This window comes from Lichenostomus cassidix, chromosome 6, assembly GCF_008360975.1.
Source record: "Lichenostomus cassidix isolate B80296 chromosome 6, HeHo_3.0, whole genome shotgun sequence".
Lineage (NCBI taxonomy): Eukaryota > Metazoa > Chordata > Aves > Passeriformes > Meliphagidae > Lichenostomus > Lichenostomus cassidix.
The window spans coordinates 28,510,178-28,527,236 of NC_139487.1; the positions used below are offsets into that span (position 1 = coordinate 28,510,178).

At 41.0% G+C, this 17,059-nt stretch overlaps 1 protein-coding gene across 5 annotated transcripts in view; it reads right to left on the reverse strand.

The window, feature by feature from the left end:
- The window catches only part of ANK3 (ankyrin 3), a 194,752-nt gene that overhangs the window by 24,537 nt on the left and 153,156 nt on the right, over positions 1 to 17,059 (reverse strand). For 4 of the 5 annotated variants that reach the window (XM_085064224.1, XM_085064226.1, XM_085064222.1 and 1 more), the window contains 6 exons: positions 16,377 to 16,499; positions 15,844 to 15,870; positions 14,026 to 14,107; positions 2,577 to 10,256; positions 1,865 to 1,939; positions 852 to 983 (listed from right to left, as the gene is read on the reverse strand). In XM_085064224.1, coding sequence (XP_084920350.1) covers positions 852 to 983; positions 1,865 to 1,939; positions 2,577 to 10,256; positions 14,026 to 14,107; positions 15,844 to 15,870; positions 16,377 to 16,499 — 8,119 coding nt within the window. The remainder of the gene's footprint in view (positions 1 to 851; positions 984 to 1,864; positions 1,940 to 2,576; positions 10,257 to 14,025; positions 14,108 to 15,843; positions 15,871 to 16,376; positions 16,500 to 17,059) is intronic. The other variant, XM_085064225.1, reaches the window with a different exon arrangement.

Genomic DNA, 17,059 nt, shown 5'->3' on the forward strand with positions numbered 1-17,059 from the left:
CAAAGATATACGTCTATTAAGAGGCTACACTATCTCCAAGTATAATTATATTACAAGACAAAAGGCACAAAGAATAAGGTCAGAGAGTTCTTAAAGAACGTATCTACTTACTACTGATACAAAATATTCTTTTACTGGAGCATAAAGGGAGTGTAAAAATCCTTTTACCATTCTGTTTTGAGGAACAACAGAATAGGCAATCACGTAGGTGATAATACATATAAGGCTATTCATGCAGTACATCATGAAATCTCATTTGCAATAATCCTGTGGTGAGAACACAGTAATACTGGAAATTACTTTTACAGTGAAAGAGATCAAAGGAGACTCAAATGGTGTGTAGGTGTCTGTGGGTCAGACAAGGGTAACGAACACCATTGACCCAACACAAAAATCAAGTCTTCTCTTTCAGTTTGAGCAATTCAAGAGAAATGCACAGATAAACCCAGAAGTCTCAGCACAGGATCAGTGTCTCCATCATCCCTCCCAGGAAAAAGTTTAGTTTTTCCTATGACCTGCAATACTGTGAGACTACCTAAATTTTTCCAGGCATTCCAAACATATTTCCATGTTTCACCTTCTTTACTATTGGAAAGTTTTCCCTATTATTTTCTTTACTGGGGTTTGAATTAATTACTTGTCCCATTAATGATCGATGGGGAGAACAGACCATTTCCTTCTGCATATATAGTGAAAAAATATGACATATTTCTGACTCCTGGTAAAAATGTAACTGAAACTTCTTTTTTCATTGATGGTTTGTGAAGGACACTCATAATGTTTTCTTCAACTTGGCAACAGATGCAATGGGCTATAACTTATAAACAACAAAAGTAACTACTTGCACTTACTTGTAGCATTTTTCCCATCTCTGGTAACCCATTTTTTTAATAACATGAAGCTTTGAGCAATAAGAGAATTTGGGTTTTCTACTCGGATTTGATTTATTTCATCCACAGAAAAATTCAGTTCTCTTGCCAGTTCTATAAAGACAAAAAAAGCAAGCGAGAAAAGAAAACAAACCCAAAACCACCAAAGAAAGCACAAATCCCTCAATCGTCTTGTTAAGCTTCAAACTCCTACCTTTCATAGGTCACAGAGATGCCAACAAAACTGCCTGGCACAAACTTTACAGGTAACAATGAACATGGCATTCTATCCCCATACTTTAATTTCCTAAGGCATCGTTTTGAATTTCAACCATCTCTGGGAGCAATTATCACACTTATACTCAGCAAACCACTTAAACATGATGAAAAAGGCCTCCCTGGAGACTGCCTCATCACTGCTAATTTATAAACTCTGTTTATTTCTGCTGATTGTTATTCCTCTGGGAGCACCCCGTGCAGCTCAGCACTGGTGCTGTCATCACCTGAGCCTGGGCAGAGCTGCCTCTGGATTTACACAGGAAAAAAAAGGATTTTTACACAGCAAGGGCCAGCTCTGCCCCCCAGCACATGGGACTACAGGTGGGCACATGGTTAGGGAGCACCCCCAGCACTGACTTGCTGGGGCACTGCTGGGTTCCCTGCAACGAGGGCTTGGGGGAAACTGCTCTCCAGAGTCAGCAGATACTCCAGGGGCAGCCCTGAGCCCGAGCAGGTAGAGCCTCTCAGCTCCTTGGGGGAACACAGTGAGAGGAGAGCCATTTCGTTATTTTCCCTGTGAGTTTCTCTTTGATTTATTGCACAAGATCAAGGAATAATTTCCCATCAGGCATCTTTGCCCAATGCACATTTTGGGAAGCTGGCCTGGCTGTGAATTTTGGGAGAGCCTGATGCAGTCTTGCTGTGTCTTTTTGTAAAGGAATACCTAAAAATGCAACAGGAAAGACTGATTTCAATATTAAAGCAGAAAAGCTTACCTGTCCAGCTAAGTCCTAGGTGATCAGCTACAATTGCCATCCTTATATCTGTCCGTTCACATGGACTCTGTGGACCTGTGATTTACAATTTCTCAATTAAAAAGGTTTGGCACAGAAAACCACAATACCGGATAATAGTTTATTATAAATAATAGCTTTAATTGACTAAGTTGACAGTGCTTATATTGTTTACTAGAATGGTTGTGTGACCTAACAACCTACAAAACAAAATTTTTTCACAGCTTTTAGACTTTCACCTGTGTAAAGCCAAATGTAAAACTACATGATGTCGTGTAATGAAACCAAACATGCTGACAATCTAGCTGTTAGACTGTAGACAAGTCCTTCAGTTACTGGTGAAAACCACCAAGGCCAGATTATTGTCTATTTTCTCTACTTTGACAGAACAAATTTGCTGTCACAAAAGACATCTTTCAATTTCTGAGTTACATCAATTTCTGAGTTACATGAACATCTTTGGCATGCTTCACTAGCTTTCTACAGTACAGAACTTGTTTGAAGGAAGAAAAAAGAGAATAAGACAGCACATACAGATGACAATGACAGAATGAAAACTACAGTTAAGTCACTCCACAGGCAATCACAACAGTTCATGCACTAGGATCAACAAGTTGAAAGTTTTACAAACTAGGCTTGATCTCCACGAGGTGAGCCATGAGAGCTCCAGAAACCTGACTGCCTTCATTCTCACCAGTCCTCTTACTCCTCCTCCTCTCACTGTCGGCCTTTTCAATCTTTGATTTTATAGATGCTGCCTCTGTTCTCATGTCTCTAGCAGACTTCGGTGTAATGGAAGGCTGGTAAACTTGAGTAGCTTCTGATAAGGATGTGTTCCTTGATGTACTGTCTTCTTCATCATCAGAGACCTCTGACTGCATCTTTTTCTCTTCATCAGAAAGACGATCCACAAGCTTTAATGTCTCACCACTAATGCCCTTAAAATATTCAATAGAATGTTTACATACCTCCCTAAGCTGATTTTTCTTTACTTTAACTGTTGTCATGGTGACGGAGGTAGATCTTACCTTTACTGGTAATTTAGAAGGAAGTTGTTTTGTTTTGTCTTTCTCTACCTGCTCTTGTTTTGGCAGGGCTGGAGTTCTTCTAGCTAGATTACTCCTATGTGTATTTTTTACAGGAATCCTAGACCTTGCTTCTAGACAGGGAGAAGAATTATTTTGTTTTGCTTTGTCAGGCTTACTAGCCTCTCTCACTTTACTCCCTGTATTGCTTTGGAGATTATTTTGTGAAAAAACTTGTTTTACTGAGCTGGCCTTTACAGGAAGCTTTGATTTTCCTCTAGCCCCTACCACCTCTGTTGACTTTTGCTGCTCTCCGTGTGGCTTTTGCTTATCTCTTACTCTGTGTCCTTGTGTTGTCCCTGTACCTTTTCCTGAAGTGCTTTTCGCTTGATTAGCTTTCTGGAGGGAACATTTCGGTTCCAAATGTTCTTTTAGCACTACATTACAGGTAATATCATCTGTAGGGACAGCAGATGAATCCAAATTGTTGTTGTTATTAAAATTATCTTTTGGAAAATCAGTGTTTTCTGTTTGCCTACAGCTCGTCTGGCTAGAAGCTGAACTCGCAATCACTTCTACAGTTTCATTTTCTAATCCCTGACCACTTGGCATCACAGCTTCTATCTTATCTGTCACTTCGCCAGGGCCATCTTTCTTCAGAGTCATGGTGGAAGCAGAAATTCCCATTTTAATTGGTGTGCGCAATTTGGGATCAACTTTGGATGCGTTTACTGCTGCCGATGATTTCTCCAGTGAGTTACTACCAAGTGTTTGTTCCATGCAATCTCCACTGGCCTGGATGCCGGGCTTATTTTCAACTGCTGTTGTCTCTACTGGTCTCTCTAGGTTTGTCTCTACAGTGCTGTCCCCTGCCTGTGGCTGTGTGATGGCAGTGACTGTACTTTTATCCCCTTCCCCCTTGTCCCCTGACTTCCCTTCAGAAGTATGCTCACCAATCTGAAAAAATTGGAGTCTTTCTTCAACAAAATCCCTCTTGCTCATGTCAATTGCACCACTGCGAGTCATCTCAAACATCTTCCCCTCATGAAATGGGAAGGGGTTGGGCTCGCTAGTTGGCGTACTCTCATCTGTTGGAGTTCTGGCTGGAGTAGTGTCAGGTGTTGTCGCTTGAGATCTGTCTTCCACTGCCAGACCAAATGGCTTAGCCTCATCCTCCCTTGATTTAGTCTCAAACACTTCATCGTCACCTCGGTTATTGGACCACGGGTCAAAATCTAGACTCTTGGTGGCCACAGTTTTGAAAGGTGTTGCAAATTCTTCGTCTACTTTGTAACTGAAATACGAGTCAGGAAATACAGTCCTGTCAGGGTGTCTGCCTTCCAAAGAGAAAAACTGTGCCCCTGACTTCTTATCGCTCTTATCTCCAGCTTTGTCAGCAGATGGACTTTTTGAAGGTGTCTTGTCTTCTTCAGGGCCTACCTTGCCTTCCTCCTCAATGACTTCAAGCTTACTCTGGCTAAAGCAGCGATCAGTCTGCTTTAGAATGCCTTCTGTAGTCCATACGTCCTTTTTGGTTTCAACTGCCGGACCTGCAAGTTTAGAATCACTCTCAGTTAAACCATCATCTTCATCTTGCAAATCATAACCGTCAAGAGAGTCAATCTCTGTCGCATCGGTATCATGGGAGAATTCTGCAGTGGTTGCTATGGAACACTCTGTGACAGACTGGTCATTGTTACTCCCATTTTGCACTACATCATTCTGGGGTGAATCAAGCCCAGTATCAAACTCATTGGGTTTCCCAGAAGTGGGATGTCCTAACTCTTTCTGTTTCTCAATCTTTTCGGGGGCTCTGGGTTTTGAGGTTTCTTTCTGATCATCTTCCAGCTCTTTCAGTTTGAACTTATACTTTTTTAGCGGAACGGGTTGATAGAGGGATTCATCATCACTGGAGTCACTGACATCTGCTCCCGGTGGCACAGGAGACGGTGGCTGTACTCTTATGACAGGTTCAGCCAGTTGGCATTTGTCATGTTCGTCTTGCAAGTTCACTTCAGTCATCTCCATTTCACTCTCAGTGGAATAATGAGGCTTCTTTTCTGACTCGCCTTGATCTGCATCCAGTGGTGGAGGAGGAGGGAATTCAATATAGGCAACTCTGTTACCTTTGGGTCTTTTGTTAGAGTCCTTGTTCATAAGACTAGGTAACGCTTTTTCAGTCTGTGGTTCCTCTACCTCTGCCTGTTTCACAGATGTTGTCTTAGCCTCTGCTTCCTCCTCTGACTCCTCAGATACCTCAGGAATAGGGCTGGGCTTGCCTGGGATAAAAGCTATTAGTGAGTCAGGTGTTTTAGATGTAAACTCGTAACTCACTTCCTCTGAACTCGGTGTTTCTGGTGTTAAAGGGCTTTTACCAGAGCTGTCTATAAAGGACACTTGTTCTAGGGTGTCATCTTCTGGACTACCTTGTGGAGAAGGAGGTTGTTTTTGCTGTCTAGCTGTGTAAAATGTCCCCCTCGTCTCTTGCACTGTCTTACTCTCCTGACTGACAATTTTTTTAATACTTCCTTGTTGCACCTCTTTCTCATATTGCTTTCCTACCTGAACAAAACTGACATAAACAGGTAAGGTCTTAATTTCTTTTACTCCCTCAGTGCTTGCTAGCGGTGCAACTTTATCCAAGTAATCACTAGCACCGGGGGCAACTACGTCACTGGAAGGAAATTCCTTTCCTGGGCTACATTCTAAAGAATCTGGTGATTTGCTAGGGGATAGCTCTGTTTCCTCAGCAGGAGGACTTAGACCTATTGAGCTCTGCTGCTTGGTAACCTTTCTGATTTCTGAATGCTTTATTTTTTCATCTTCCACATAATCAATCTGTCTTTCAACTTTCTCCTGAATCACAGCTGATTGGGATACTTTAGCTGAAAGTTCATAGACACCATCAAGCACGGCTCTCTTCTCCTCAACAATTCTGACTGGAATATGGGACACAGCAATTTCTTCTTTCCTTTTGGATATTTTATCAGCCACTTCACCATTACGTTCCCCCTCCCTGACAACAAATTCTCTGTATAAAACCCTTTTTGAGGGAGATTTTACAGTCAGTTCCTTCACTTCTTCTGAATGAATTCCATTTGTGGCTACTTTGTGCTCTGTCACAGTGATAAATTCACTTTTTTGGTCAGTTTTAGATTCAGTATGGTCAACGTGGTTTTCTTTCACTGTATCTGGAACCAGGACATGTGAAAGCTTTTCCTTCTGTGTTTTATGGTTTGAAGTTCCAGGACTTTCCCACGTCCTATAGATTTTTTTGTCCCAGTGTCCCTTCGTTGTTGAGTCTGAGCCATATGCCAGGTCTTTTGCCCGTGGTTCTGAAAAGCATTCTGTCACGCCTTTCCTCATCTCAGTTCTTTGCTTTTGTGAGTCTGAGGCACGAAAGTCTTCGACAGCTTTCCCTTTACTTGGAACAAGGTCTTCTTGTATTTTCACCTCTTTCTGTAAAGCTGTGCTCCCATCAATGACCTCTACTTGCTTTGCGTGTTTCTCTCTTGAATAGGACTGATACACTGGTAACTTACTTTCTTGCAATTTTTTTACTGGAATTTTGGACTGGCCATCCAGCTTTTTTTCATCTTGAGTTATGTCCTTACTCCTGGGACTTATACCTTGTTCAAATTTAAGCCTAATGGAACTGAGCTTTGATTGCTTCAGCTGAAATCCAGCCTCAGGTACTCCAGTCTGCTGAGCACTTCCTTTGTGTTCCATAGTTCGTTTAGAGTCCTCTGCAGGTTGCACATATATCCTTTTCTCAGGACTGCTGGGCAAACTGGATGCTTTTCTTTCATCCACCTTGGGAAAGCACTTCCCATCATGTGCATACTGCTTCACCTTACTCCATTCCTCCCCGGACGATGGCAATTCTGAGAGCAGAACTTTCTCAGGGCTGCTGCTGGCAGAGCTCTGACTAGAATGTATTTCCTTGCCATTTTTTTTATGCTGCTTTTTCTCTGGAGACTGTAGCTCATCATTCAACTTCTCTGTTTTATCCCGAAAAAACTGGGACACTTCAGTCAGTTTTTCTTCTGCCTCTTTAACAGTCCTGTCCACCCTGTCTTCATATATCAACTTTTCTCTACCTCTGTCTAATCTGTCCTCAGTAAAGCGCATCCACATCGCATGTTTTGGACTACTAACATCTCCAGTGTAGTGTAACACTGTCACTTTATCATAATGATCATCCTTAGACATTTTACCTACACCATTTTCAGATACATCTTTATAGATTTTTGAGAGAATCTCTTTTTTGGGGGCAGTAGCTACTTTTTCTCTGCATTGCTTATCAGTCCCCTGTAACTCTGCACTAAGGGGTAGAGCATGGTCAGTAACTGACTCCTCAGTATCAGAATGAGACACATCTAGCTTTTCTGAAAGAAGCATTTTCTCAGCAAACCTGTAAGACTCCCCTCTTAGTTCTGACAACTCATCATCATGGTATTCTATTGAGTGCTGACTCAAAAGCTTCAGTGTTTTGTAAGAGTCATCAGACATGAGTTGAGCAGAACTAGGGCGACTGTCTTCTTCCTGGGACACAGGAGTGTTAACTCTAGAGGATTCCAGATAGGAAGGAAGTGACTCTTCAGCCGTGAGCTCCTCTTCTTCTTGCTGACCTTGTTCATCTGAACAAGGAAAAGCATCATGTTTTTCCAACTCTTTTAAGTTAATATCTCCCCGAGGTAAGTCTTTCTGATATACATACATTTCCTTTTCTGGATGCTTTTTTGTTTCTCTAATAATGACTTCAGTAGGTTCAGCCTGATTACCTTGTTCAATATGGACCTCTATTATTCGCTCCAGTTTGGGTTTCATTTTGCTGTCCTTCTCTGCATGTTGTGGTGAAGTTTCAGCAGACTTGCTAACATCGGTCGTTACTGATGATTTATGTTCAAACAGACCTGCCAGTTCTTTGGAAGGGTCACGTCCAGACTGAAAGGCTTTCATTATGTCATGAACAGACATTGTTTCCTCGATTCGTTCAGAGGTACTTTCTGTGCACGGAGGTTTATGATAAACCATCCTAGTTGTTGTAGTGATATGAGTTTCTTCTTTTACTCGGACACCTTTACTAAGGACACACTTATGGTCGTCTTCTTCACTGCTGCTGGCTTTCATTTGAAAAGCTTTAACCCTCTCCTTAATAGACCCAGAAGGTTTTTGCTCCAGCTCCATAGGTTTTGAGGCTGGTAGCTCCTCTGCCTTCTGCTCTGGAATTTCTTCTGATGATGGTTCATAGCTGCGAATGACATGAACTACTTCAGTTCTTGTTTCTGTGATGACGGGGGGGATGGGCACATCATGGAAAAGTGGTTTTGGCCCTGTGCTTTCAGCACTCTGTGGGGCAGAAGGTGTCTTTTCACTCCTCGTTTCAAAGCCACTGTCAGACAAGGGACTTTTATCTTGATCATGTTGAGAAAAGTCATCTGGAGACTCTAGAATAGTGTCTGTTCCAAAAAAGGAGTCTGCGATTTTACATAACTCCTTTTCCGACGTTGAAGGCCTCATGGAGGCTGGAGGCATTTTAAGTTTATGTTCCTGCAAAGCGATGGCTGGTTTTAAAATGCGCTTTTGTCTCTCTTCACCTTCTTTTTTCCCCTCTTCAAACTTGTACTTTATGTTTGTTATTGAACTGCTACCGATATCATTTGCTAAGTAATCAATGACTTTTGACAAGCTATAATCCTTTTCCGACATGGTTTTAGTTTTAATCTGGACCTTCTCTGGAACAGATATAGGAGGGCTTGTCAAAGCTTGCTGTCTCGCTTCATCAATCTCCTCTGTACTGAACTCTACCCAGTCATCCTCAGACAGGTGTCCTTGATCACTTTTGGATACTTTAGCCGACCCTTTACTTTCTAAACACACATCCTTTTTCAGAATCTCACTAACTTTAACTAAGTCCTCTTTTACTTTCTCAACAATTTTAAAGGGCTCTTCATCATCAATTCTACCCTCTTTTGGTAAATCAGGTTGGTACGGTTTGTCCTCTGTGACATCTGTCTGCAATATTGCAGTCATTCTTATCAGATCCTCCTTCATCTCAGCAACATCTTTCAGTATCTCCTGACTGGAGGATAAGGAAGATGGTGTGGACAATTTGAGAGCAGAGGGTGCTAAAAACAAGGATGATTTTATTGGAGATGAAGTTCGAGTAAAGGTAGGCTGCGTGCGTGCCTCTGTAGTCAATGTTTTAATAGGTGACAGTAACGCAGCGGCTGATTTTGTGAGTGAAGACGACTCTGGGAGCTTCTTTAATGCTGGTTCAGACAAAACATTGACTACTGAATATACCGGCACTGTTATTGTTGATGAAGTTACTGATGAGGTAGTTGCAGATATTGACCCAAGGGCTGTGTACAAAGCACCTGCAGGAGGAGTTCTCATTGACTGGAAAGCTGATGGTGCTGAAGACACAAATGACCTGAGTGGAGAAAATGGCATTGTTGTAGCTGTTGAAAACACTCTCTCAGCCGTGTCAGCAACTGCGTTAGCAGCACAAGTTGCAGAATGTGCGGCTGCAGCCATCTTGTCTTGAAAAACAGCTGCAGCTTTGGATCCATTTATTAAGGTGGCAGAAGATGGGTATTTCAGAGGTGACACAGAACCATTAAGCAGTGGCACATCTGTGTGCCCAGCTACATGTTTTGCTGGCGACGAGAGAGACGAGGCCATCATGACTTTAGTGGATGAAACAGCATCAACTGCTGACTTAGCAGGTGACACCACTGACTTTAGAGGGGACGATAAAAGTGAAGATGCTGATGTGATGACCGATTTAAGTGGCAAACTCGAAGAGTACATGTTAATGTTGGATTTGGGGGATGCTGGAGGCGTCATGGTTATGGAGGATCTCTCCAAGAGAGATCCTGCTGTAGTCACTGGAGATGTCCGAGAGGGGAATGTGGTAGTGGAGGCCAGCCCTTTGAGACTGGCAGCTTCAGTGACTGCGGGAGCTCTGACGAAAGAGCCTGAAGTAACCTGCATATTGTAGGGAGGCTGCGATACCACAGTTTTTATTGGCGAAGAGATTGTCCGAAATGATCTAATCGGAGATGCTACATCGCTAACAGATTTAACTGAAGATGTGGTAGAAGCTCCTAACGTGGATTTGATCGGAGAAGTAGAAGAAACAGACCATATTGATTTTAATGGGGAAGCTGTAGGAGTGTTAGAGGAAGAGCTTGATAAGGAAGTGAAGCCTGATTTGGTTTGCCCAGGCACTGTAATTGGAGCTGTTGTCCATGACTGATATGGCCGTGTTGAAAAGAATGGCTTGTATGAGTAAGTAGCAGGTAGGGATCTTGTTGCTCCTGCACTCCGTTCAACTGTTTCTTAAATTGTTAAATTAAAATCAAACATAAAAATCAACAAAAATGGTTGAAAAACAGAGAGACCAGAGAAGAAAATTGGTCAGTAAACGTTGTAATATTACAAAAAGCAAGTACAATTGTTTGCATGAGTTGGGATGAAGGAGGCAAAAGAAGATTTAAAAAAGGAAAGAAAAAAAATTAGGAACGAGCCATATACTGGTAACTGGTCCAAACCAAAAAGCAACATGAAATGAAAGACAGAAAGCACATAGCAACCAAATCTGCAAACAATGGAGAACAGAAAACACACAAAAGGAATCCATAAGGTAAAAATAAAGCCACATCAAAATTTCTTCTCTTACTTCCTATTGACTTTCTGATGTGCTACTTCTGAAATATTCAAATCAGCTTTATTTTGCCTGTTTAGGTATGTCTCTGCTTTGTGCAACTATTAGAATTATCCTTTTAATAATTTCTATTGTTGTTCTGTTCAGATTTGAACCTATACAGAAATATAAACTTGCATAAAATGACATTATGTAGCTAAAATCTTTTTTTAAACCACTTCAGAGCTATTTCATGCAGAAACCAAAATTCCTTTAAGTGACAGGCAATTGATGTGCAAACTGTGAAGCAACTGGAATAAATTCAAATCTGTATCTTCCATGCACAATTCGGATATGCTTCACACTCACAAAGCCAATAAGAGCAAGAGCTTTCCTGAGTCAATTTACAAAAAAAAAAAAAAAAAAGGAAAAGAAATGAGAAAGAAAGGAACATATGCATTTGTTTCTCATGCAATATTCCTTTTGTTTGGTAAAAATCAAAGTAAAACTTTTCATGAAATGATTCTAAGAAGCATATGTCATAAATGAAATATGAAAGTATGATGTATGATAGTCGTGAGCAGGCAAAGCAACTGAATCAGTTTTTATTCATGCACAAATGTCATGTCAGAACGAGCACATAGATTAATACATTTTGTATGGTGTATTAAGCACAAATACGTAAATCTTACAAAATCATTTCACAAGAGGTCATTAAAAGAAGAGTACACTTTTTCTACAAGATGTAGTGTCTTGGTACCTTTTGAGGAGATTTCTCGTATCAGCTCAAAGACAGACCTGTTCAACTTTACAGCTCTCAAAAGGTAACATTAGAAAAGCAGTCAAAGAAAAATAGATTATGAAATAAATTCCTGGCAAGGACAAACCTGTTAAATGTTATCATCCCCCAGAACTCTCAGCTTATTCATAGGCATTTTGAACAGAATCATCATCAACCACATTTTGCATCACAGGAGGCACTCATGTCAGAAAGTATTTCTGGGAATCCCATTACACAAACATATCCTCTGATACAGCAATAACATTCAGAGTGTTGACATTGAAAGCAACTTTGAGGACATTTATTTTCCTTTAAAGTTGGAATTAGAAATGGAGCGAAAATATCCAAAGAACTTATTCAACATACCTTTCTCTGAAGTGACACTAGTAATTTGTCAAACCTGCCTGATCTGTCTTATAGACAGACCATAACTCACAGTGAAAGAATCTCAACAAGGCTAACACTGAGCTGTTTAAGCACACACACTTCTGTGAAATAGTGAATATTCAGTGCACCACAGGTCCATATCCTGCAAGGAGAAATGTGCTGGTCCTACAGAAGCCAATCAAAGGCCAGAAGTCAGTGTGGATGGCTGGTGATATTGCATAAGAACATTTATGTTGAAGAGAGCTTGAGTACTAGGCCTGACTGGCACAGACTAAATCAAGAAATGCCCACTTTTCCTTACTACGTTATTTTTAAGTACAAATATATTTCCTTCTCTCCACTCGAAACCCCCCCCACAACGTACTTCATTAAATTAACTAAAATTTCATTATGAAGATTTAATTAGCAGTTGCTGCTAACGTTCACCAGAAGTTCACACAGTCTCGAGTTCAAGAAAAAAACCCCAAAATGATTCTGAAAAGATCTAATAACTTGTTCAGCAGTTAGTGTTAGGATTATCTTTACAAGAACCCCACTGCACTACTGCACTGTGATGAGGCAGTCTGTCCCAACTGACTAGTGAGGCAAGCAAACCCACAGGCTGTCCTCCTAACTTCTTTTTTGCCTATTAAATCACAGATTTGGAGACATTTAAGATACTGCTTCTGTGCTCCTTTTTGCAGTTGAGAAGAACCATTACACAGAAAATGGAGTAATTTACCTGTGTGAGCAGCTGTGAACTAGACAGGGAACAAGGCAATTGTACTATTTTGAAATAGCAGAGAAATTCCCACAACCACACAAGACTTTAGAGCAGGACAATATTCTAAAGAGTAGATTTATATAACAGCCCTTTTTGGCTTCTGGACACTTCTGGCCTTAACAGTTTCCACCACCCTGCATCCAAGATTTTATGAGACAACAAGAGTCAGTTCCTGCCTTCTGTGCACCAAGCCACTCTTCCTGGCTTGCAGCTGGTGATGGAAAGTGCTGAGTGCACCCATAAAGTGGCCACTGCTCATCCTTGCTCCTCTTCAGCCTCAAGCAACCCATCAGGACCCCGTGGGTTTAACCCATGCAGCATCCCCATTCCCTGACGAAGAGCTGAGGGGCCCTTTGGGCTCCTTCCCTGAGTCCCAGGGGTAAGGACAGGGAGGTAGGGGAATGTGCTCCACACTGGCAGGGGTGCAGAGCTAAAAAATCTGTCTGCCAATTTTTTGCAATTGAGACTGAATGGACCTTTGGTGAATAAATAAGACTATTTTTCCCACACACAGTGAGGGCTGAAAAATTTATAGTGAGCACACAGTCATCAACCTTCTTTCCATCAACTTCATTTTCCCTCTCTCTCAGCTCCCATCAAGCCTGTGACAATACCTTAACAGTCCATCAAGGTGTCTCAGCAGATCTGATAGCTTCTTCAGATGTTATATGCTTGAAGTCTTCTTCGTGGCCTGAGAAGTGTAATATATTCTGGAGCACATCTGATCCAAAGAAGCCACAGATCTTAGGGGATAATTAAGCAGCAGCCATCCAGTGGGAACTCCCAAGACCCGATGAAGTTTGTCTATGGATTTTATGGAATTATATCAAAGGGTCTGTTGCAGGGTAGCAACTGAGAAGTCAAAAGGGCAAAAAAAAGGCAAGAAAAAGCCTGGAAATGGGGAACAATAGCAGTCGACCTCAGAGAGGAGAAGTGAGGAAGAAAAGCTAAGCCAAATACATTATTGTATTTAACCGGGAAGGAAAGGAATGCCACAGGTCTGGTCAAGGGGAACACAAGCTTAAGAGGAAGCAATGTGTGGTGCCAGAGAATAAAAAGCATCTGCAGGGAACAGAGGAAAAAGGGAAGGGGAGGAGAAAGAAGAGGGAAAATATAAAATATGAGTCTGTTTTGGCTAAGCATCTAAACATTTAAGCGCTTATCTGAGTGGCTTTCTGAACTTTTGTGTAACATTCCCATCTACAGCTTCTCTCTCTAATGTCTCAAAGGGGAGAGAAAAATACTTTTTTGAAAGCAATTTACAATCCTCCTACTCTGGAGCTACATGGCATTTTTAAAAACTATTATAGTTTTACTTAACTAAGGCACATAATTTGCCAGTCAGGATTCTTCAAGCTCTCATAACACAAGAGTTCACAGACCATCCAAGAGTTTTGTTTTAGACAGCTTTTTTCTTTCTTTTTTCTTTTTTTTTTCCCAGAGTGACACCAAATACAACGTTTATAGAAAAAATGTCTCTTCTTATGAAAAATCACATCGATATGGTTTAGTACTTTGGTAAGAGCAACTCACTCATTCCAGGCTCAGTCAGATAGCTGTAGCGCTTACGTAAAGCAAGGGAGACGAAGTTCTGGCGCCGGTCAGCTTTCTCCGTCTGCAACAAAACACAGCAGGATTTAGCCTTTGGAGTCCCTGCCCCGACCTGAACAGACCAGTGCTCCAACCTCAGCAGGATGGGCCGCTTTTGGTGGCACACAACCCCACAGAGGAGAATGGATGCTCCCATTCAGCTTCAGGATGGCATGCTGAAGCCGAATTTGGGCAAGCAGGCAGGGAGGGGGCAGAGCCGGTCTGTATTCCTGGGTGCCAAGTGATGAGTGCCAGGCACTGCCGAGCAGGGAGCGTGGCTGCACAGAAACCTGCTGTGAGGGAGGGAGGGACCACCCTTCCAGAGCAAGCAGGGAAGGGACTGGAACCCTACAGTGAGCTGAGCCCTCGGGTTCATTCCTCTGCTGACGAGGTACAAGAGCTTAGCTAGCAGAAGCAGCTCATTACCCTTTCTGTAAGTATCTCAGTATTTTATTATCCCATTATCACTTAATAAACTGCTTCACACTACTAGAAATGGTGTGATACTGTTCATTCTCTGTGAAATAAACCACCTTTGGCTAGAAACAGGAGGTCAACACAAAAGACTACAGGTACAGACATGAAACATTCATCAGAGTGCAACCTGGATCGATTGAGTGCTTCACCCCGTGTTAGCTTGTCCCAAAAGCACATACACCACAATGTACACTGGCTTTAAAGTGAATACATTAAGGACAAAAAAAGGCATGGGAGGGGGATTTTTTAATATGCACAAAATGCAAAGATGTGGATTAGAAAGCAGACTACTCTCGATAACTAATAAATTCCCTCATAAGTTGCTGCGTTCAGTGGCAAAGCTGCTAGTGAGGTGTCTTAAATATTCATAGTCCTTCAGAGATCAACTCACTTGAATATGTGGCTAAAAATATGGTTTGTTTAGAAAGAGAACTATTGTTATAGCTATATAATAGCTCTCTGGGAACAAATTCTGTGGAGGTAAAGTGATGTTTCTGCTATTATTTTTTAACATGTAAGGAATGTTTTGACTTGAGTTGTTTGGGGTTTTTTTAGCTATTCTAACCAGTAGGTGACAACTGTTATTTATTTGCCACCAGGAAGAGAAAAAAATTTGCTGATAGGTAAATTGGAAATATCAATGTAGTTTCTTTTATAAGATGATCTCATCTATAACTGCTGCTAATGAGTAAAACCCACTCAACTTTCTGACAATCTAATGTTGCAGTTTCCATGTAACAGAGGATTTTTAAACTGCAAATATCTAAGGTTCATTTGACAATAGATTTGAACACAGTATTTAGAAATTGCTGTTAGCTGGTTTACTTTTTTGAAAGAATCCAGCTTATTTACAGAGGTAAGATATTAAAGGCCACTATTGTGGCCTCAGCAGTAGCTTTTTCCTTCTCAAAAATACAAGTTACCATAGCAGCATCAGTGTTACTCCAAGAGGTAAAACCTTATCTACTAGACTCATCTTGATTTTGCCAAAATTTGACTTGGTCTGATATTTATAAATAAATCCTTTCACAGAAGAAAATTAGTTAAATTTCAGACTTTTTTTTATTAAATGCTTGGTTTAACTTCATAATATATCAACATTTTTTTCCACATTTGTGCACTTCTACTGTTTTACAACAGACTATCAGAAGTCAAGGATATGGTTATTTTTCTGTAGGTATCATTTCAACACCACAGTTATAAATAATTGTTTTTTTCTATAACATACTACTTTTCTTCACTAAATCTGAAGGAAATAAAAACAGAAGACAGTGTTTATATTACCTCATCATCTTGATCTGACTCTGTTTCCTTTTGGTCCCAAGATGCATTGCAGAGACAAGGAATATTATAATGGACAGCAGGGAAAAGAATATCAGGATATGAAAAGGACCAAATTGGGAGCACAAAATGCAAGCTGATTTATAAGGCAAAGCAAATCCAAAATGTCAACACAAAAGAAAAAAAAAAAAATCTTACATCCAATGCAAATAAACACGTGACATTACTGAAAGCATAAACCTTTGACTTGCAGGCTGAAGCATGAGCTGTAAACAGAATTGTAAAAATTATAGGAACTTGACACCACAGTAACAAGAGACTTTAAAAGCGTTCTACATACAAGGAACCAATAAAACATACATTTTAAAAGCCTTTATCATATTCCAAAGCATTCTCATAACTGACAATTCACAGGGTTTCTTTATGACTAGCAGGAAAGAAAGGAAAAAAAAAAAAAGAGACAAAAACTAAAGGAACAAAAATAAATCCAATCCAACCCAACCCTAAGGAAAATGTTTATTTTTCCTAACAAATACCTTTTTGTGTGCTGGCAGAGTGATATTCAAGTTGCAAACAGCTGTTTGTGGCAGTCCTTTTGTAGTCTTTGGTTCTTTCAAAAATGATAATCGACCACAGGGCTCCTGGCTGGTATCTCTTACCTAGAAGAGGAATTTTGCCACAGTGTAGTAATATGTAGTAATTCAGAGAACTAGAGGAGGTTTCTGGAATGTTTCTCAGAATTTCTTTCTACAAGGAGCTTTCTAGTGTGTAAAGAACAGTAATACCACGCTGGAGCTCAGCCTGAGGTGCTGAAGGAGAAAATGTGTTACTGCAAAGAAGTTAGATCAGCCTGAAGCTCCCTGATGGCAAATCCATGCGAGACAAGGTGTTGGGTGAGCTCAACCTGACAGTTTCCTACTGGGATGTTACTGACAGGCATTGTCTGCTCTCCTTCATTTTATTCTGCCATGTTTTAAACATTCTTCTGTTTGCCAAAATGCTTAACAACCTCCTCAGCAAAGCAGCTGGGACATGGCTTAGGAAAGTGAGCACTGATTCCTGGCAATTGAGAGATGAACAGTCTGCACACACCTTTTGAAGGCTGCTCTGTAGTACACTATGTCATTGAATGCATCTCCTTTGCTCAATCCCTCAGAAACTGTGATCTACTGGTAATATGCTGGGGCTCCAGTTTGAGCTATGGCTTTAGAGTGAAAGG